Here is a 19,497-nt window from a genome sequence, read left to right as displayed (position 1 = left end):
GTTAATGTGTCGAGGCTTATCTTGGTTAGATTCTTCTGTTTACGGAGCCCATTTTTCATATTAGTTTTAGAAATCATGTGTGTGTATTCTGTTGTTGGAGTTTTAACGTTTTTAATGTCACACTTGCATAGTAGGGTAATGTAAATGATTACCATAATATCAAGATTAGTTTATTTTAAGGACAAGCAAATATCGGATAATTGTTGTGGCTTGTACCTTATTAAATCTTTTGGAGTAGGTGAGAATTGTCTGTGCGCACTGCTAAAACTCTTCTGAGCTGCACCCAGAAGCTAGGTGGGCAAGCGCACATGCGCACCGCTTAGAGGGACCATTGCCCTTCACATATATTGTCCATAGGTTTTTACAATACTTTTAGAATTGTAAACAGTTCCTTGGAGTCATGTTGCGCTTTCTCAATTCTAGTTTCAAAAGAATTTCTTTTGGCCTGATCCACAGCGAATTCATCCTCTCCTTGCAAGTTTATCCATGCATAAAAGCTTTTCCTTTATATGCCCTAAGAGTTCTCAGCGCAGTCGAGAACCAGGTATTAGATTTCTTAGGCGGCATCCATTTGGTTGTAAGAGGGGCTAAGGAGTTCATGGCATTCTTCATAGTCTCTTGGAAACATTTAACTAGTTGTTCTGAGGGCCATCCACCTTGGTGTAGCCTGTGTGCACATTTGTAGGGTAGTGGTGGTGGTGGTGGCTGACCTTGAGGGCCTGCAGGCTCCACTTCCAGATGGGCCTGCCCCCTCATCCTCCACCGATGCCTCTGGTGATGCGTGAGTGCTTGTAGGGGACATATGAACTTTTTTCAGGTATGGTTCTTCCCTGTGTATTGGAATGCAAGGCACATTTGCTATGGTACAGAGTGGGACCCAACACATTTGGGCAGATGGGCATGAATGGTCATGGGACATTGCATATGGGCACAGCATTGTGGGAATGGTTGCTGCAATGTGTGTGTGACACATGGCCAGTTGGCCTTTGGCCTGTGTGTGGGGAGGGCAGGGTGTCCATGCTGGAGCAGCTGATATATAGCTTGCATACTTGGGGTCTTTCATGCCCCCACATCCCCTCCCCGTGTGGCACACCTCTTGTGGGAGGGGGTGTGATGGCTTCCTCTATGGCACTGCCATGGCTCCATGGGTCGCTTCTGTGCAGCCTGCAGTGTTGCACCGTAGTGTACAGTGATTGGCTAGCTGCACCCATGTCGGTGTAGGGGGACATGTACTTCCATGTGGCTCGTCTGCCATGCCAATATGAGGCAGGCCAACTGGGCCCGCAACATGTTGGTGTGACTGCTGCACAGTGTTGTGGTTGCTCTCGCACCACAATCCCGCTGGCACAGGGTGCACCATCAGGAGTGCGGCATACATGGCACTTGGATAGGCCAGTTGCCAACCCTTCCCACTACTGTTATGCTCAGGGGTGCCCTGCCCCATGGCTGCTGTGGAGGGTGGCTTGTCTGGCACCCCATCACTACACCCTGATTGGCCTGCCCAGCTTCTCGGTCTGCCAACATGTGTCCCGGTCCACTGGGGCATCTTGTGCTAGGCTGACATTTGTGCATAGACTGGTGCTGGGGGGCGGGAGGGGGATTGACTCACCTCCTGGCTGCTGGCACCGGCCTCTGCACCTCAGACTCCTTCAATTCCCTCCATGTCCAGGACCATACTGCACTTCTTCCCCCAGGCAGTGAGGACCAATGGTTCTACGGTACCGCGCCAAGTCACTAGGGACTCCTGGCGATGTTGGGACAGGATTCCAGGCACCCTGACCCTGAGGTAATTCCATTGCTTTCTATATTCCTCCCCATCACAGGGTATGCTGGCCACCGCAGTCACCTTCTGGCTGATGACATGCCAGATGGCTGTCTTGCTTTGGCGTGAGGTTTTTCGCTGCCTAATGCCCTAAAGCTCCTCACAGTGGGCAACAACCTAATCAGTGAGGACCACCAGTTCTCCCTCACTGAACTTTGGTTTCCTTAAGCGATTTTCAGGCACCTTGCCTCCGGTCCACTCCTGTGACATTTTGACTTGTTTCCAGGTCCAGATGGCTGCCGGAAGTGGGAGATTCTGGATGGATTGAGTTTTTAAAGATGGCCGCTTCCATGCTTCCCGGTGTAGCGGTGACACAATTTCCGCTGACGATAATAGTTCCAGGGTTGACGGCGGTAGCGCTATTAGCGCCAATGTTTTGGCAGTACCCCTTATTTCGGCGCAATTTCCGCCAGGCAGTAATAGCGTTACCGCCAGAGTGGGGCGCACGTTCACGCCAGGTTGTGATGCAGCGCTGATACTGCTGCATGACCCGGCGGTAGAACCATTTCCGCTCTGCGATTGTGCCGGAATACAGGCAGACTTGTGATGGGGCCCACAGTCGTAAGATAAAATATGCATAACATGCTTAACTGAATACACTAAAAGGTGATGATTGAAAATTCATCATGTGCTCCCCCTAAGCCAATGCTTTATAAAAGTATTGAGACACAACCAAACCCACCAGGGCTATTGGTTGTGTTCCACTTAAATCGCTTTTGCGACTGTTTCCACACATGCATGTTTGAAGGCCTGTTTCATTGTATGGCCCCTTAAACTGGAATAATGAGTGAAACACAGCATGATGGGGGCTAATGTTTCTGCCCACCAGACCTACAAACACATTAACACTTAATAGTTTCTTTCCCTCCTAGCACCCCCAGAAAGCTTGCTGCCTCGTTATCATACTTTGAACTCACTGATTGTGCTTTCTGTAATGCTGTGTGATTTGTCCCACAAATGTTTCCACCCAGGTTCCCTCAAAGCTTACTCACATGGGATAGCCAAAGATTCTTTCCTTGGTTGGCAATGGATTTTACATCGTTAATCACACCTTGGTACAGATTACCCCCTCTATCCAGCAATACTCTTCCCCACATTAGAATACATTTACCCTGCACCAATTTCCCAAATGGTTCATTACACAGCTCTACTTTCATGGGGATGTCTGTAGTTTGATGCCCCCAAGAGTCTCCTGACAAACTCATTTTCAGTCCTAATGATTTTAGAGGAATGTTTTACTTCTCATGTTTTTGCCCATATACACTAGAGATGATGGCTTTGTTATGTAAACCTACGTGGCCTCTTCCACTATTGGTTTATGTAATTTTTCATCTCAATCACATAACTTGTTATGCACCGAACAACTTACTGTAAAAGTGATCTTGGCAGATCCCTTTTAGTTTCACAGTGGTGGCTACTCACTGAGCATTTACCTTTTTCATAGTGATTTGGATCTATGGGAGGCACACCGTTATGAGTCAAACATGATAATTTAACTCTCTATGTTTACAGCAATTTAGTAATGTTTGAGATATTTCAATTTGATTTTTTTTCAATACAAAGATGCGCCTTTGAGCTTCAGTGCTTTTTGCCTGTAAACCGTCATTCATCTGGTATGTTATGTATAAGTACTGTGTTAGGTAAAAGCATTGCTGTGAAACATTCCACATAATGGTGTTCATTGAATTCTTTTGAATTATGTATAACGTCAGGTACAAACTATTGGAGTCCAGACTAGAGTCAACATTAAAGAAGTCTCTTGAAATAAAAGAGGAGAAAATTGCAGCTCTTGAAGCTCGATTAGAAGAATCCACAAATTTTAACCAGCAGCTGCGTCAGGAACTAAAGACAGTAAGTAAACAGATCATGAACTTTCCCAAACATATTTAAATGCATTTGAGAAGGTGGTTATCTTTAGAATGTGAAATGACACAAATGTACATATAAATATATGAACTACTGTCATTGACTGCCATCATTGCCAATGAATATTGAATGGCGTAGTTCTCAATTTCAATTCAAGTTTCCAACATGATAGTATAAAAATTCCACGTTACACATGACTAGCGTGGAAGTAAAATGCATTTATATGATTACTATGGACGAAAAATGCAGTAAAAGATTGCCTACAGAATGTAGATGAGAAATGTAGTTGTAAGTAACCTTAAATGTAAAAGAGAAATGTTTAGTAATGCAAAAGACCTGGGTTTTAGCCTCAAATTAATTGGCTAAAAGGGTGCCCCAGAAGAGCCACGGATGAGCCTTTCAGCGATGACCTGGACCACTGAAGAAGGAAGAGGCTTTGTCTTAATGGGGCTCTCGCTGATCGAAGCATCCACGGGTCAGGGAGCCTTTTTTGCTAAATGAAGAAAGAGAAGATTTTATTCAGAGAATGGGTTGTTAAATATTTAAGATTTTATTTGTTTGTTGGTTTGTATTCATTTATTTGTCTTGGGTTAACTTTTTTTCTGGATTTTTCATAAAGGGTGCTCTTGAAAACCTTGTCTGGTCAGGGGACAGACGACTGTCAGTAGTAAATGCACTTGCATCTGTACATAATATTTAAGATGGTTTTAACGTTCGTGCAGGAATTCGGTATTCTTGTTTGGATGGTTTTTGAATGAATGGGAAAAAAGAGAAGGTCTGTGCACAACTTGCAACCTTTGGACAGCCTCCCACCTATCCTGCAAGTCCCACCAGGCGTCATAACTGAAAATAGGTTGCCATATCGGGCTGGCGGCAGAGAATATTGTATGGGTGCCAAAAGGTGGCCATGTGAAAGAGTCTGTTGTCTGTCTTTCCCAGCATCTGTGCAGTTATAGACCCATTGCTTCTTCAGCATACTTTGATCTTTCATAGATTCACGTGCTGTTTGAATATTTCATGTCGTCAGGATGGAAATCCTTGGTAACATTATTGCAGTTTACATTTAGATTTTAAAACTGCCGACACTTTAATGTTCTATTAGTAATTTTGGGTCATATTGCCCCACAACCAATAGACAGGTCTCCCTTAGCTCCACCCCCGGAGGATATCTTCAAATTGTTTACTGCACAAGTCCCCAAAAAATCTGTTCATACTTTTGACGATTTACTTGTTATATCTGCATTTTTTGACTAATATGTCTACATTTTTGGGACGTTCTGAGCTTTCTCCAACCGTTGATGGTTCAGTGCCAGCTTCTCTTCTTTGCCTCCGCAGGGCTGTCCAGCTCTGGTTGGTGAGGCCTTCTGTTATGTCCATTGGCATGATTGCGGACACGAGGAAGAAAAGCCTTTTTAAGGCCCGGTCCACCTGTCATCTGAAGAATGTATAAATTGAAAGTTTTTGCAATGACTGTCTTTGTCTTTGCTCTGGCCACGAGAATAAGGACTGCACCATTTGCGAATCTTTCTCTAACAAGACACTCAGGGACTGCCACAGAAGGTTAGAAGCTTTGGTGGACGATCATGCTGGAGCGTCTGATTCGACCACTGTCCATAGTAATGCTCCCTAAACCAGAGCAGGCCCTTAGAGCGTACTCCCTCTTCAAAGAGGTCAAGGTCTCACAACAAGTCCTACGTACCTGCCTATGTTGCTCTTTGAACAAAAATCTGACAAATCGAGAAATGTGCCAACAGTTGCAGCTGAAAAAAAAGTGTGTTATCACTGTGTGTATATGTTGAACACCAACACAGGTCAGTCAGATAGCACATTGAGTAGAGCGCTCGCTTTGACATCTGTGCAGAGCCTGCTGATGCAGTTTCGAATCCCGGCAGGGCCAAACTCAGCCGTTCATCCTTCCGAGGTCGATAAATGAGTGGGAAATAAGCAGCGCTCAGATAACTGAGGGTTCGTAGCGCTATATAAATGCACAAACAAACAAACACATACCTGCTGGTATTACACCTTCCACAAGCATCTGTAAAAAATAAAAACCATAAGCCATAGTACAAATGTGCCATATCCAGTCCCTGAACTCAATAAATATTTAATACTAGCATAAGTACCCTTTCTCTGAACGGGTTCTGTAGATGGACATAACACTAATCCTGTAGGTCGCTATTCCGTTTCGCTTATCGCTTGATGTGCTTTGCACCCTGAAGTAAACTGCACTGTCAATGGGCACATGTGACTGGCTGACATACCCCGGAGCCGACGTTGGAGGGAGGCGAGAGTTGGTGTGCTGCTGTATACTGGGACCTTCTGTGCTCTCTCTCCACCTGTCGCCTCACGTCCTAGGGCCTGGATCTCGAGTTTTGTACCTCGTGTGGGGACCGGCCCTTGTACAACCACATTGATGTTTCACTGATTTAAGGCAACCATATCTTGTGTGAAGGTGCTGCAATCTCAGGAAAGGGGTGGGGTGTCCAAATGTCAAATGGCTAGTAACATCCGGAGGGTCCTAACATGTAACTATGAAAACTCTGGTGCAGATTGGTGAAACTGTGTGGATTTGTATGAGGAACAACACTTAGCCAAGCCACAAACCTGCAAACACATTTTCACTTGTGCTGAAATCCAGGGAATGGGGTGGGGTGTCCAAATCTCATGTAGCCAGTAATGTCCGGAGGGTCCTAACAGGTAACTATGCAAAATTCTGTGCAGATTGGTGAAACGGTGTGGATTTGTATAAGGAACAACACTTAGCCAAGCCACAAACCCACAAACAATTGTTGACTTTTGCTGAAATCCGTGGAAAAAGGTGGGGTGTCCAAATGTCATGTAGCCAGTAATGTCCGAAGGGTCCTAACAGGCAACTGTGCAAAATTTGGTGCAGATTGGTAAAACAGTGTGGAATTGTATACGGAAGAACGCTTTGCCATCGCCACAAATCCCGCCTCTAACAAATTTGGACTTTTATCTATATATATATATATATATTTCTGAGGCTTGTGGGATCTGCTTAGATCCCATGCTGTGCATAGGCCGACATCTAGTGGAAGCTGCGGAGTATTACAGTTTGTTTTTCGAAACTCGAAAATGGGCGTCGACACAGGGCGTGCCAGTAATACTATCCCTAGTGTGACGTCCACTGTACCCAAGATCCCTCACGCGTCTAGGATCCTCAGATTGTTTTTTTCCGCCATACTGGTCGGAAGCATTTTGCGGAGTCCCCTGGCCTTAGCCATACTTTTGCTAAAAATTTAAAATAATAATCTATTGACATCCTTCCCCACCCCAACGTCGAACTTCGACACTCGACGCCGGCTGGAGAAGAACTCGACCGTCGGCTGCTGCAAGACGTATTTGGGCCTCGGAAGGCCGCTGGCCTCGGCCCGGGCCTGGAAGGCCGCTGGCCTCGGCCCTGCAAGTAGGGAGAGTGGGGGATGGTACATACTCTACACTCTTGGTATATAGGTACACCTTATACATTTCCTACACTTAACAGCCCGCTGCCTCAAGGTGCGTATGGAGGGTACCCCTTTTCAATTCTGCCCCACGTGCAATCTCTGCTTTTCGAGGGACCACCTCGAAGTGAACTGCAGAGCGCGTAGTAGGTTTAAACCTAAGGCACTTAAGGCCCGTTCGACGAAGCGTTGGGCTCACCACGCCAGGCAGGCGGCCATGGCAGCGGAGGGCACCTTCAGCGACGGCAGCGACGCCGTACTTTCGGACGGCGAGGGCATCACAGCATCGAAAGACAGCGGAGCGCAGGTTCCCAACCTCGGAAGGTCGACCGGCAGGGCGGCTATGGGGAAGACCCCCGGCGACACAAGCGCTTCACATACTACACACACTAAACACACTAAGTCCAACCGAGACTCAACGACGTCGAGTTCTCGGAAAGAGGCACAAACAGAAGGTCCGATTCTGTGTCCTCTGGGCGCTCTCGATCAAGATCGCCGCATGACTCCAGGCAATCATCCACTCTTGCCAAGAGTGCCTCGCTCCCTAGGCTAACAGAAGTTCGATCGTCGGGAGACGAAGACGACTTCCACCCCCAGGCCGCGCTCCAGGAGTCGGAGGCCGCAGGTAAAGCCAGCGAGGCCCCACGCTCGAAGGACAGGGACACCACCCCCGATCCTCGACGCCAGGCGTCGAAAAACTCCAGAGCCACTAAAGGACAGGGAAAACATTTTTCCACGCACGGGGAGGGGGGAAAACAGCAGAAGAAACTACCTCTGCATCCTTCCACACCTGTGAAACACTCCACTCCCCCTAAACAGACAGACAAAACCAGGTCTGCTGATAAGTCTACAACCAGCAAAGCTACTCAAGATAAATCCCATAGACTTGCTGAGAGAGTCATTCCCAGTTCCGGCAGGGGTAATAGGAGAGGTCGTGGTAACGGCAGAGGCAGCCCCAGCAAGGGAGGCGGCACGCCTCCACCAAAGCAGTGACGCTCAGTTCAGGGTCCCTTCTCACGCAACCCCAGTAGGGGGACGCATTTCCAACTTCACCCAGGCTTGGGAAGGGATCACATCAGACAGATGGGTGCTGTCAACAGTATCCACAGGATATTGTATAGAGCTACTGCAGCGTCCCCGGAACCATCCTCCACGACAAAGAGTACACTCTTTAGAACATCAGAAGATTCTCCTCGAGGAGATCGCCATTCTGCTAGAAAAGGACGCGATAGAACTCGTCCCGGGACATCAGGTAAACAAGGGTATCTATTCAACTTACTTCCTTGTGCCAAAGAAAGATTTGACAATGCGCCCAGTATTTGACTTACGGCCTGCCAACAAGTATGTCAAGCCCCAAAAATTTTGTATGACCACGCTACAAGAGGTAATCCCCCTCCTAAAAAAGGGGGATTACATGGCAACCTTGGATATGAAAGATGCTTATTTTCATATTTCCATGTTCCCAGCGCACATAAAGTATTTGCGCTTCAAGGTGGACAGTCGACACTACCAATTCAAGGTACTGCCCTTCGGGATAGCTTCAGCACCAAGGGTATTCACCAACGCAAAGCAATGCGTTTACTGGGCATGATGGCGTCATGTATTTACCAGGTCCCTCACGCGCGCCTGCGCTTGCGTCCCATGCAGGAATGGTTGGCGAAACAGTGGTCTCAGGCAAGTGGTCAGTGAAACGATCTAGCGGTCGTTTCGCCAACACTGGTACAAAGCCTTCACTGGTGGACAAGAGAGAATCTCGCACAGGGGAAACCCTTTTACGATCCCGAGGTACAGGCAGTGGTCACTACAGATGCATGTCTGACGGGGTGGGGAGCTCACCATCTCCACCACACAGCTCAGGGTCTCTGGTCTCACTCAGTGGCCAAGAACCACATCAACCTGGTAGAGCTTCTGGCAGTATTCAGAGCGCATCAGGCGTTCGAGCCCCATCTACTAAACCTGTCAGTGCAAATCCGGACGGACAGCACAACAGCCATGTTCTACCTGAACAAGCAAGGAGGGACTCGCTCGCCAAATCTGTCCAAGCTTGCCCAGAAAATCTGGATATGGGCACTCAGACGGAACATCTATCTGTCATCACAACATGTTCCAGGGGAGCTCAATCCCTAGCGGATGCTCTGAGCAGAGACTCCCTCCCAGAGGAACACGAAAGGATTCTACACAGAGAGGTCGTAGAAGATATCTTCTCTCAGTGGGGTTTCCCCACTATAGACTTATTCGCCACAAGCGAAAACAAACAATGCCCAGGATTTGCATCCAGGTTCCCCCAACCAGACTCCCAGGGGAACGCCCTGTGGATGAACTGGTCAGGGATGTTTGCGTACACTTTTCCACCAACTCCTCTCATCAGGAAAGTGGTGAACAAGATGAACAGAGAGTCGATGACGCTCCTCCTAGTTGCTCCCATGTGGGCAAGACAACCGTGGTTCCCACACCTACGCAGGATGTCGGTGTGCGAGCCCATCAAACTTCCATCCTGGTACAACCTACTGTCCCAGCACCAAGGTCAAACAGTGCACCAGCAACCCAACTCAATGAACCTGGCAGCATGGCTCCTGAGGTCATAGAGTTTGGACATCTCAATTTGCCACAGAGGTGTATGGACATCCTAAAGGAATCTAGGAAACCAAACACAAGGCACTGTTACTTTGACAAGTGGAAGAGGTTCGTTATCTGGTGCCAGAGTAGACAAATCAACCCTGTTGATTGCACTCCTTCCACTATTGTTACATACATGCTCCACCTGCTGGATGCAGGATTGGTTTTTAACTCACTGAAAATACACCTGGCAGCCCTGTCGGCTTACACCACTTCCCATAGCAAGGTTTCGTGGTGGAAAGTACCAGTAGTTAAAGCCTTCATGGAAGGAGTAAAGAGACTTCACCCTCCTATTTCAAACCCACCACCAGGGTGGGACCTTAATGTGGTGCTAGCCAAGCTCATGGGCCCCCCTTTCGAACCCATGCATAAAAGCAGTCTCAAACACCTGACTTATAAAACGGCCTTCTTAGTAGCTATTACTTCTATAAGAAGGGTCAGTGAAATTCAGGCTCTGTCAGTGCGGGATCCCTTCTTTACTGTCCATAAAGACAAACTGGTTTTACGCACACACCCTAGGTTCTCACCTAAATTTATATCTAAATTCCATGTAAACCAGTCCATCGAGCTTCCGGCTTTCTTCCAGGACCCGCAAAGCTCGGCTGAGGTGAAACTATACACCCTAGATGTGCGTAGGGCGGTCCTCTACTATGTAAATAAAACCAGACCGCTAAGAAAAACAGATCAACTGTTCGAGGGGATTGGGTCCTCCGACGTATTCCATATCTATGACATGTAATCACCACAGCTGTGCTGCTTCGGAAACTTTTTCGGCGTCTGCGTCCTGCGTCGATGACGTCGATGCGCCGCCGTCGAGGACCTCCTCCGACGTCCGACGTCATCCGATGTGATAAGTAGGACGCACGACGCCAGTAGCCTCAGTTCCGTTTTTTCCGCGAACGTGTTGCTTCGTGTTTCTCGGTTCTAGCCTCGACTCATTGGAGTTCTGTTCTTTCTGGTTCTTCGAACCTGTTCGTTTGTGAATATTCCTTCGACGATGTCTTCCACTTCGTCTTCAACCCCGCGTCCGGGCTTCAAGAAGTGCGGGGAGTGTGGGTCCAAGATGTCGGTGACTGACTCGCACGATGCCTGCCTCTGGTGCCTCGGGGAGGCCCACGACACGGATGACTGTGTCGACTGCCTGTCGCTCACGTCCAAGGCCTTACGCGAACGTAAGAAGAAATTGTCGGTAGGTCGGGTGTCCAAGCCCCGGAAGTCGAAGTCGGCGGGGCTTTCGACGGATGATTCGAGGGGTGACTCTCCGCGTCATCGTCGGAAGTCTCGTCGGTCTTCTTCTAGGAGTCGGTCTCGCCACTCCTCAGCCTCTTCGAGGCATTCTCGGAAGCGCCGACACCGGTCGCCTTCCAGGTCCTCTTCAGAGGACTCTGCCCGGCACGTCGGTTACCCCACCAGCCGTGCGACGCCGGAGGAATGGGCTTCCTTCGGGAAGAAGATGTTGGCGATTCTTGAGTCGCAGGGTACTCAACCGTCCGCGCCCCCGAGTGGGGTCGGCCGTGTGAGGTCGAGAGCCACCGCTCGCAAGAGTGGTCGGCGCGAGTCACGGGAGAGGTCCCGTTCGGACAAGGAGGCTCGTTCTCGCCGTACCCGTTCCAGGTCCCGGTCCTCGACGCGATCGAGACCGTGTGCACCTGTGATGTCTTCGAGGAAGACATCGACGTCTGTGGCGTCGAGGGCGTCGACAGGCTTTCTCGAGGCTCCGGCTCCGAGGAAGTCGTCGAAGCCGTCGACGGTCAGGTCGTCGAGGGACACGCTCGGGGCTCCGGCTTCGAGGGCTGTGTCGACGCCGCCGATACTGGAGGCGCTGCATCTGACGTCGACGCCGATTTCCTCGACGTCGACGCCGATCCTCTCGGCGCCGTTGCCGGTTTTCTCGGCGTCGGCGCCGATTCGCTCGACGCCATCGTCGCCTTTCGTGTCGGAGGTGCCCCGTGTCTCGGGTGTTCCCCCTAGGAAGGCTCTGGTTAAGAGCAGGCACTCTCGGGTGCCTTTCCACCACTTGGATTATATTTCAGAGGCGGATGAGGATTCGGATGGCCTGGTTCCTAGTCAGGTGCCAGATGACATTGTCTCGGGCCATAGTCAATTTGACGATTTGAGGCAGTCGCTGCATGATGCCAGTGGACTGGACACCTCTCCGGAGGTGGAATTTGGTCGGCCTGAGCCTGGCTCCCATGCCGATTCCTCATACCGGCGCCTTATGGCTAGGGTGTCTGAGTATCTGGGATGGTCTGCTCCCCCAGGGGAGTTTGTGCAGGATGATCTGACGGACATCCTTGATGTTGGTCCCCCATCTGACCCGGTACTGCCGTTCCATATGGCTTTACAGCGTAGGGTGGCGGCGGCTTGGACTGCTCCGGAGAGTCTCCCGGCAGTGGGCAGATCCTTGTCGCGAAAATACCGTCCAGCCAGTGGCGACCCCTGCTACTTGACCAGGCACCCCACTCCGGAAAGTTTGGTGGTGCAGGCGGCCACGGCCCCGGCAAAGCAGGCGTCGTACCCTACCATCCCTCCTGATAGGGACGACAAACGTTTTGATGGCTGGGCGAAGAAGGTGTTTTCTTCTGGTGGTATGGCGCTTCAGGCGGCCAACTCCATTTGTGCCTTGTCGCGTTTCACGCACACTCTGTGGAACTGTGTTGCGTTAGCGGCTGAACATATTCCCGAAGGGGTCGAACGGGATGGTTTCCTTGCTATGGTCCAGGATGGTAAGGATGCCATGTGTGAGTCCGTTCAGTCGGGTTTGGACTTAGCTGAATGCGTCAGTAGGTCCATGGCGGCGAGCACCGTGATACGCAGGTTTGCGTGGTTGCGGAAGTCGGGGTTTGCTCCTGATGTGCAGTCCCGGCTCCTCAACATGCCCTTTGATGGTGAACATCTTTTTGGCAGCAAGGCTGACGAGAGCCTTGAGAGGTTGCAGACCTCAAAAGCTGCAGCGAAGTCGTTGGGCGCTGCAGTTCGCCAACCTCCGCCTTTTCGTCCTAGGGGACAGCAGTGGAGGGGTGGCTCCTTTCGCTATTACTCGTCCTTTGGTAAAGCAAGAGGAGCTGGCAGTCAAAGGGGCCAACGCAGGGGTACCAGAGGTGGACGACAGGGTACCCGTGGTGCCAAGGCCGCTCGGGCAGTTGCCTCTTTGCCCTCAGGTAACGCCGCAGCCGCTCCTACTCAGTCATGAGGCCATGTCCCATGGTTCGCCGGTTGGGGGAAGGCTGGCGCAGCATCTTGTAGAGTGGCGTGCCATTACTTCAGATGTGTGGGTTCTGGAGATCATAACCCACGGCTACTGTCTTCCCTTTCGGCACAGGCCTCGCGACAATCCACCGGGGAACCTCTCTTTGAAGTGTCCGGATCCGCTCCTTGCGCAGGAAATTCAAGCCCTGCTGGAGAAAGGCGCCATAGAACTGGTGCCTGTAGCGGAGAGGAACAAGGGATGGTATTCCCCTTATTTTTTGATTTCGAAGAAAGACGGGGGATTGAGACCCATCATGGACTTGCGCGGTTTGAACAAACTCCTCAGGAAGGACAAGTTCAAGATGGTTACTCTCTCTCAAGTCCTCCAGGCCCTTCAGCTTCAGGACTGGTTGGTGTCACTCGACCTCAAGGATGCTTACTTCCATGTGCCGATCCATCCCAAGCACAAGAAGTACCTGAGGTTCGCGGTTGGCGACTCGCACTTTCAGTTTCGGGTCCTGCCGTTCGGTTTGACCTCCGCCCCGAGGGTTTTCACCAAGCTCATGGTGGTGGTGGCAGCGCATCTCAGGCAAGGGTGGATTCACGTCTACCCCTACCTGGACGATTGGTTAATCAGGGGGAGCTCTCCCGAGCAAGTCCTGGTTCATCTGTCCGTCGCCTGCCACTCCCTTCACAGGCTGGGCTTCTCCCTCAATTTAAAGAAGTCCCATTTGACGCCAACACAGAGGCTCCAGTACATCGGAGCAGTGCTCGACACTTCCCTGGGGCAGTGTTTTCCTCCCCAGGTGAGGGCTCTTCACATTCAGCAGATGGTGCACAAGTTTCAGCATGCCCAGACGCTCCCGGCGTTCGAGTTCTTGAGGTTGCTCGGCCTCATGGCATCCTGCATTCTTCTGGTGCCAGAGGCTCGCCTGCGGATGAGATCTTTGCAGTGGGCACTCAAGACGCAATGGTCGCAGTCCTCCGGCAGGATGTCGGACCCGGTTCAGGTGCCGCCCTCGGTCGCCCGGGACCTTCTGTGGTGGGCCGTCGAAGGCAACTTGATGAAGGGGGCTCCATTTTGGCTACCCTGGCCGGAGGTGACGATCGTGTCGGATGCATCCCTCACGGGATGGGGAGCTCATGCCAACGGGCTGACAGTCAGCGGTCGTTGGTCTCCGTCGGAGTCCAGACTCCATATCAATCTGTTGGAGCTGAGGGCCGTCAGGCTAGCCCTGAAGGCTTTTCTGCCGACTGTGCGAGGAAAGACTGTCCTGATCATGACGGACAACACTGTGGCCATGCACTACCTCAACAAAAAGGGGGGGGCAGGGTCACTTCCTCTGTGCAGGGAGGCGATGCAGCTCGAGTTCTGGGCCATCCGGCAGGAAGTTTCGATCTCGGCAGTTCATCTGGCCGGAGACGAAAACGTGACGGCGGACGCTCTGAGCAGGCAGAGCGCGATCTCTCACGAGTGGGAGTTGGCTCAGGAGATTCTCCTGGAGATCTTCGCCCTTTGGGGGACCCCTCAAGTGGATCTCTTCGCCTCCAGTGTCAACCGGAAGTGCGAGAGGTTTTGCTCGCGGGAATTTCCTCCGAAAGGAGCCTTAGGGGACGCGTTTGTGGTGGAGTGGTCATTCCCGCTGCTGTACGCGTTTCCTCCGGTCCCCGTCATCCCGCAAGTGCTGCGGAGGTTACGGAAGTTCGGTTCCCGGATGATCCTCATTGCTCCGGCGTGGGCTCGGAGGACGTGGTACCCGGACCTTCTCGACTTGTCCATCTGCCCTCCACGTCGTCTTCCCTACCGAGACGATCTGCTCTCACGGGAGGGGGGTCAGGTTCTCCATCCAGAGGTCGGATCCCTCAACCTTCACGCTTGGCTTCTGAAAGGTTGAGGTATAAGGATTGGGACCTCCCTGAAGACGTGATGGAGGTGTTGCTTTCGGCCCGAAGGCCCGCAACTAAGTCTCTGTACCGTTGCCGTTGGCGTAAGTTCTGCGACTGGTGCAGAGTTCAGAATGTGGATCCTTTTGCATGTGACATCCCCATGGTTCTGTCCTTTTTGCTTTCTTTGGCCCACAGGGGCTTGCAAGTGGGTACCATTAAAGGTTACCTGGCGGCGCTGTCCATCTTTAAGCGCTCATCTGAAGAATGTTCTTACTTTAAAATCCCTTTGATTTCACAGTTTCTAAAAGGGTTCACTAATGTGTTCCCTCCGTCGCCTTTCCTGGTGCCCGGTTGGGATTTAAACCTTGTTCTTAGGTTTCTTATGGGTGCTCCGTTTGAGCCTTTACATTCTTGCCCTTTGAGGCTGTTGACTTTGAAAACTGTGTTTTTAGTTGCGGTTACTTCCGCTCGCAGAGTGAGTGAGTTACAAGCACTTTCTGTTAAGCCACCCTTCACTGTATTTCACAAGGACAGGGTTGTCCTTCGAGTTCGTCCTTCTTTTCTTCCAAAGGTAGTGACGGAATTTCATTTGGCCCAGAAGATTGTTCTTCCGGCATTCTATCCTCCTCGTCATCCTGGTAAGGAAGAGGAGAGGCTCCATAGGCTTGATCCTAGGAGAGCTTTGAGCTTTTATGTTTCTCGCATGTCCCGGGTCAGAGTGGACGATCAACTCTTTATTGGTTACGCTGGTAAGCGCTTGGGGCAAGCTGTGACGAAACAGACTTTGTCACGCTGGATTATTTTGGCCATCTCGGAGTGTTACCGCTTGGCGGGTAAGGACCCACCGGCTGGCTTGCGGGCCCATTCTACCAGGGGCGTGGCTGCATCTACTGCCCTGCAGAGGGGTGTTCCTATTCGCAACATCTGTGATGCTGCCACCTGGGCTTCAGTACATACATTTGTACGGCATTATTCCCTCGATTCCATCAGAGGGCAGGATCTGGCCTTTGGCAAGGCGGTCCTTTGCTCTGCTATTTGATTGGCTATTCTAAATTTTGTTTCTAAATTCTTTCCCTCCTCCTTGATTTGGTACTGCTTTGGGAGTCTGTCATAGATATGGAATACGTCGGAGGACCCAATCCCCTCGAAGAACAAGTTACTTTCTTACCTGGTAACGTTCTTTCGATGGGAGGGTCCGACGACGTATTCCATATCGCTCCCACCCTGCCTTCCCCGCTGCAGAATTTCTGTTGCGATTGCAGCTTACGTTCCGCAAGGCTTTGTGTCGGACTGGCAGTTGACTAATGTCACACGTTCTGGGGGAAAAAACTACAACTGAGGCTACTGGCGTCGTGCGTCCTACTTATCACATCGGATGACGTCGGACGTCGGAGGAGGTCCTCGACGGCGGCGCATCGACGTCATCGACGCAGGACGCAGACGCCGAAAAAGTTTCCGAAGCAGCACAGCTGTGGTGATTACATGTCATAGATATGGAATACGTCGTCGGACCCTCCCATCGAAAGAACGTTACCAGGTAAGAAAGTAACTTGTTCTTTGTCTCCGTAGCTACAGGCAGAGAGGGGGATCGCGTCTCTAAAGGCGCCATCTCGAAGTGGATTATTAACTGTATCCAGCTGTGTTACTCACTCTCTGAAAGAACTCTGCCTTTCACGCCAAGAGCCCACTCTACTAGAGGCATTGGTGCCACTCTGGCTTTCATTGCAAATGTACCCCTTGACACCATTTGCAAAGCAGCTACTTGGAGCTCTATTCACACTTTTACTCAGCATTACTGCATTGACACCCATTCCAAGGCAGATACACAAGTGGGACAAGCGGTTCTAAGACACTTATTTGCTCATGACCCTTCTCACATCCCACCTCCTTCTTCAGGTACTGCTCGCTAATCTATGCACAGCATGTGATCTAAGCAGATCCCACAAGCCTCAGAAGGGATACACTACTCACCATAATCGTATTTCTGATGCTTGTATCTGCTTAGATTCACATGCGACCCACCCTTCCTCCCCTCTGAGAGAAGGTGCATGATTGCTTGTAGTCTTACCTTTCTGTCTATCTGCTTGGATTACCTGTACTCACGCTACTCCTCATGCTACCTCATGTCAGAAAAAATACAATCTGAGGATCTTAGACGCGTGAGGGATCTTGGGTACAGTGGACGTCACACTAGAGATCGTATTACTGGCACGCCCTGTGTCGACGCCCATTTTCGAGTTTCGAAAAACAAACTGTAATACTCCGCAGCTTCCACTAGATGTCGGCCTATGCACAGCATGTGAATCTAAGCAGATACAAGCATCAGAAATACGATTACAGTGAGTAATGTATCATATATATATATATAGAACAAAGTTGTTTTTGTGGGCTTGTATGTATCGTTCGTTGGGACGTAACTCCTCATGAACGGTGGGCGAGGGTCTGGTGTCATGAATTTTGCATGGACTATTCTGTATTCCATTGCCGAATTGATGCAACTATTTCTGGCTCGATAGTTCATCCCGTTTTTTTGGCTTTGCTTTTCGGCATTACATTTTGTGGTGTTACACCGCCATCTACAGGTCATTTGTAGGAAGTGCTCATCATCGCGCATCGAAGCTGAAACATGATCAGTATTCTGAAGAAGGAAGATCTGAAGACCATGAAGCTGATAGAATTCAACATGCTTCAAGACAGAACAATAAAAGTACTGAAGAACCTGAAGCAAGACTTACTGATCTGAGAATGTGTGCTGCTAGAAAACACAGCAACGGAAGAAACTGAAATACGACTTGCTGTAAAGAGAATTAGTGCTGCTGAACAACGAAGGAATGAATCTGCTGAAGAAACTCAAGCAACACTTACTGATCTGAGAATTTGTGCTGCTAAAAAAACAAAACAATGAAATTGCTGAAGAAACTGAAGTGAGACGTACCGAGCAGAGAGTTAAAAATCGGAGAATTGAAATCTGGGTCGTAGCCTGGTAGTTCATCTAGTAGATATATACATATATATATAGATTAGCTTTCAATAGTATACACATACCTACACTGCAACCAACCTTTCCTGTGAGGATGGTAGCTGGATTCTATCTCACTGTTAAAAATAATATGGATACAAACGTTATGCAGTCACTTTTATTCAAATTGACCTTAATTCTGACTTCGAATATACAATTTGCCTCCTTCTAATGGATTGTGTCTTTCCACTGATTCTTCATCTTAAAAATGTGTTTCCTGCTTTGTAGTTCTTGGAGAAACAAAATCGAAAGCAGGGGGCAACGAGCGGCATCAACAATGTTCCTCGACGTTTCCCATTCCCGTGTCCTAATGTGACGATGATGATGGTATAAATACCACGCACCGTAACCCATTACTTAAGTTCTGTTTTTCTGCATGCACAGCACACTCTCGGAATGGTTCGACTTGCCTGAGAGAATTTATTATCGGTCGAAAATCATACTTTTGTGATTTTTGTGTGTGATTCTGTCACAATGTCTATGCATAAAACAGCTTCAAGAAATGTGCGGACTGTGACTTGAAGCTGTCAATCACTGATCCGCACAGAATTTGTCTCTAGTGTCTTGGCGAAGGCCCACAACTCATTGAGTGTAGCTCTTGCCAGTCGATGACTAATAAGGCTTTGAAAGAGAGACCATTGAAGCTCGCCCGGTATTGAAATCTCTGTCCTCCACACCTTCCAAAAGAAAAGCCTCCCAAGGTAGGAGTTCTGCAGGGCAAAAGTCTCCTGAAAGGCCTAAAAAACGATTGAAATACTCAAAGCGGCCGAGATCTAGAAATGATTCTTGTTATTCCTCTTCTTATTAGTCTAAGAAGAAGAGTAAGAAAAGACGCCATCAATCTTTTTCATCTGATTCCTCGCCCGGCTGGCGTCGGTATGTTTCCCCAAGAAGACCACTTTGGCGGAAGAATGGGAAGTTTTAGAGCTAAAGTCTTGAAGGTATTTTCAAAGGTGGCTCCCACTGTCCCCTCGAAAGAACCATGTAAGGCCCCAAATCCCTCTGCGTCCTCCAGGGACTCCATTAAGACTTCGACCCAGGCGTCCATGGCTACCCGAGTAGCTTCGACAGCGTCGACCACCGGGATCTCTTCAAACCATAAAAAGCTTAGACATCCTCGACAAAAGAAACTCCGAAGTTGATGAAACCTCCGACATCGGTCTCAGAGTCGACATTGAGATACAAACCTCAGTCAAAGACTGAATTTTGTAAATCGTTTGGATCCACCTTTGACGAGAATGACGAGGATGATAATGTGGTTCCCTTTGGGTATGAACGCTTTGGGGCTCCAAATATCCTCAAAAAACGTATCCATCAGAAAGAACATTACCAGGATTAAGTCATTTGTTCTTCTGTTCTTCGCTTGCCTCTGCACAATGGAGTTTGCTGCTCCTAAAAGGATGCTGTGTTTCTTCTGCATTTGAAGAAGCTTATTTGTAAATAGATTCAGAAGGGGGGTGGCAAATGCCCTATGACAATGGGTGATGTCATAAACGTGGTAACGCCATGACCACAGTAACGTAATCATTGCATCCTTTGCACGAGCTACAATGTAAACAAATGATGTCCTACAATCCTTAGAACAATCGGAAAACATTCAAAGTCAAATCATCCAATTTCCCATCATATTCCGG

General features: G+C 49.5%; 1 protein-coding gene across 5 annotated transcripts in view; it reads left to right on the top strand.

Annotated features, from left to right (window-relative positions):
* CCDC88A (coiled-coil domain containing 88A) overlaps window positions 1-19,497 on the top strand; it is a 2,139,415-nt gene that overhangs the window by 1,322,272 nt on the left and 797,646 nt on the right. For all 5 annotated transcript variants that reach the window (XM_069608255.1, XM_069608254.1, XM_069608253.1 and 2 more), the window contains exon 17: window positions 3,535-3,673. In XM_069608255.1, coding sequence (XP_069464356.1) covers window positions 3,535-3,673 — 139 coding nt within the window. The remainder of the gene's footprint in view (window positions 1-3,534; window positions 3,674-19,497) is intronic.

Source organism: Ambystoma mexicanum, chromosome 4q, assembly GCF_040938575.1.
Source record: "Ambystoma mexicanum isolate Mex_15411 chromosome 4q, UKY_AmexF1_1, whole genome shotgun sequence".
Lineage (NCBI taxonomy): Eukaryota > Metazoa > Chordata > Amphibia > Caudata > Ambystomatidae > Ambystoma > Ambystoma mexicanum.
The sequence above is the reverse complement of the archived record's forward strand: the minus strand, read 5'-3'. Positions and strand labels throughout refer to the sequence as shown.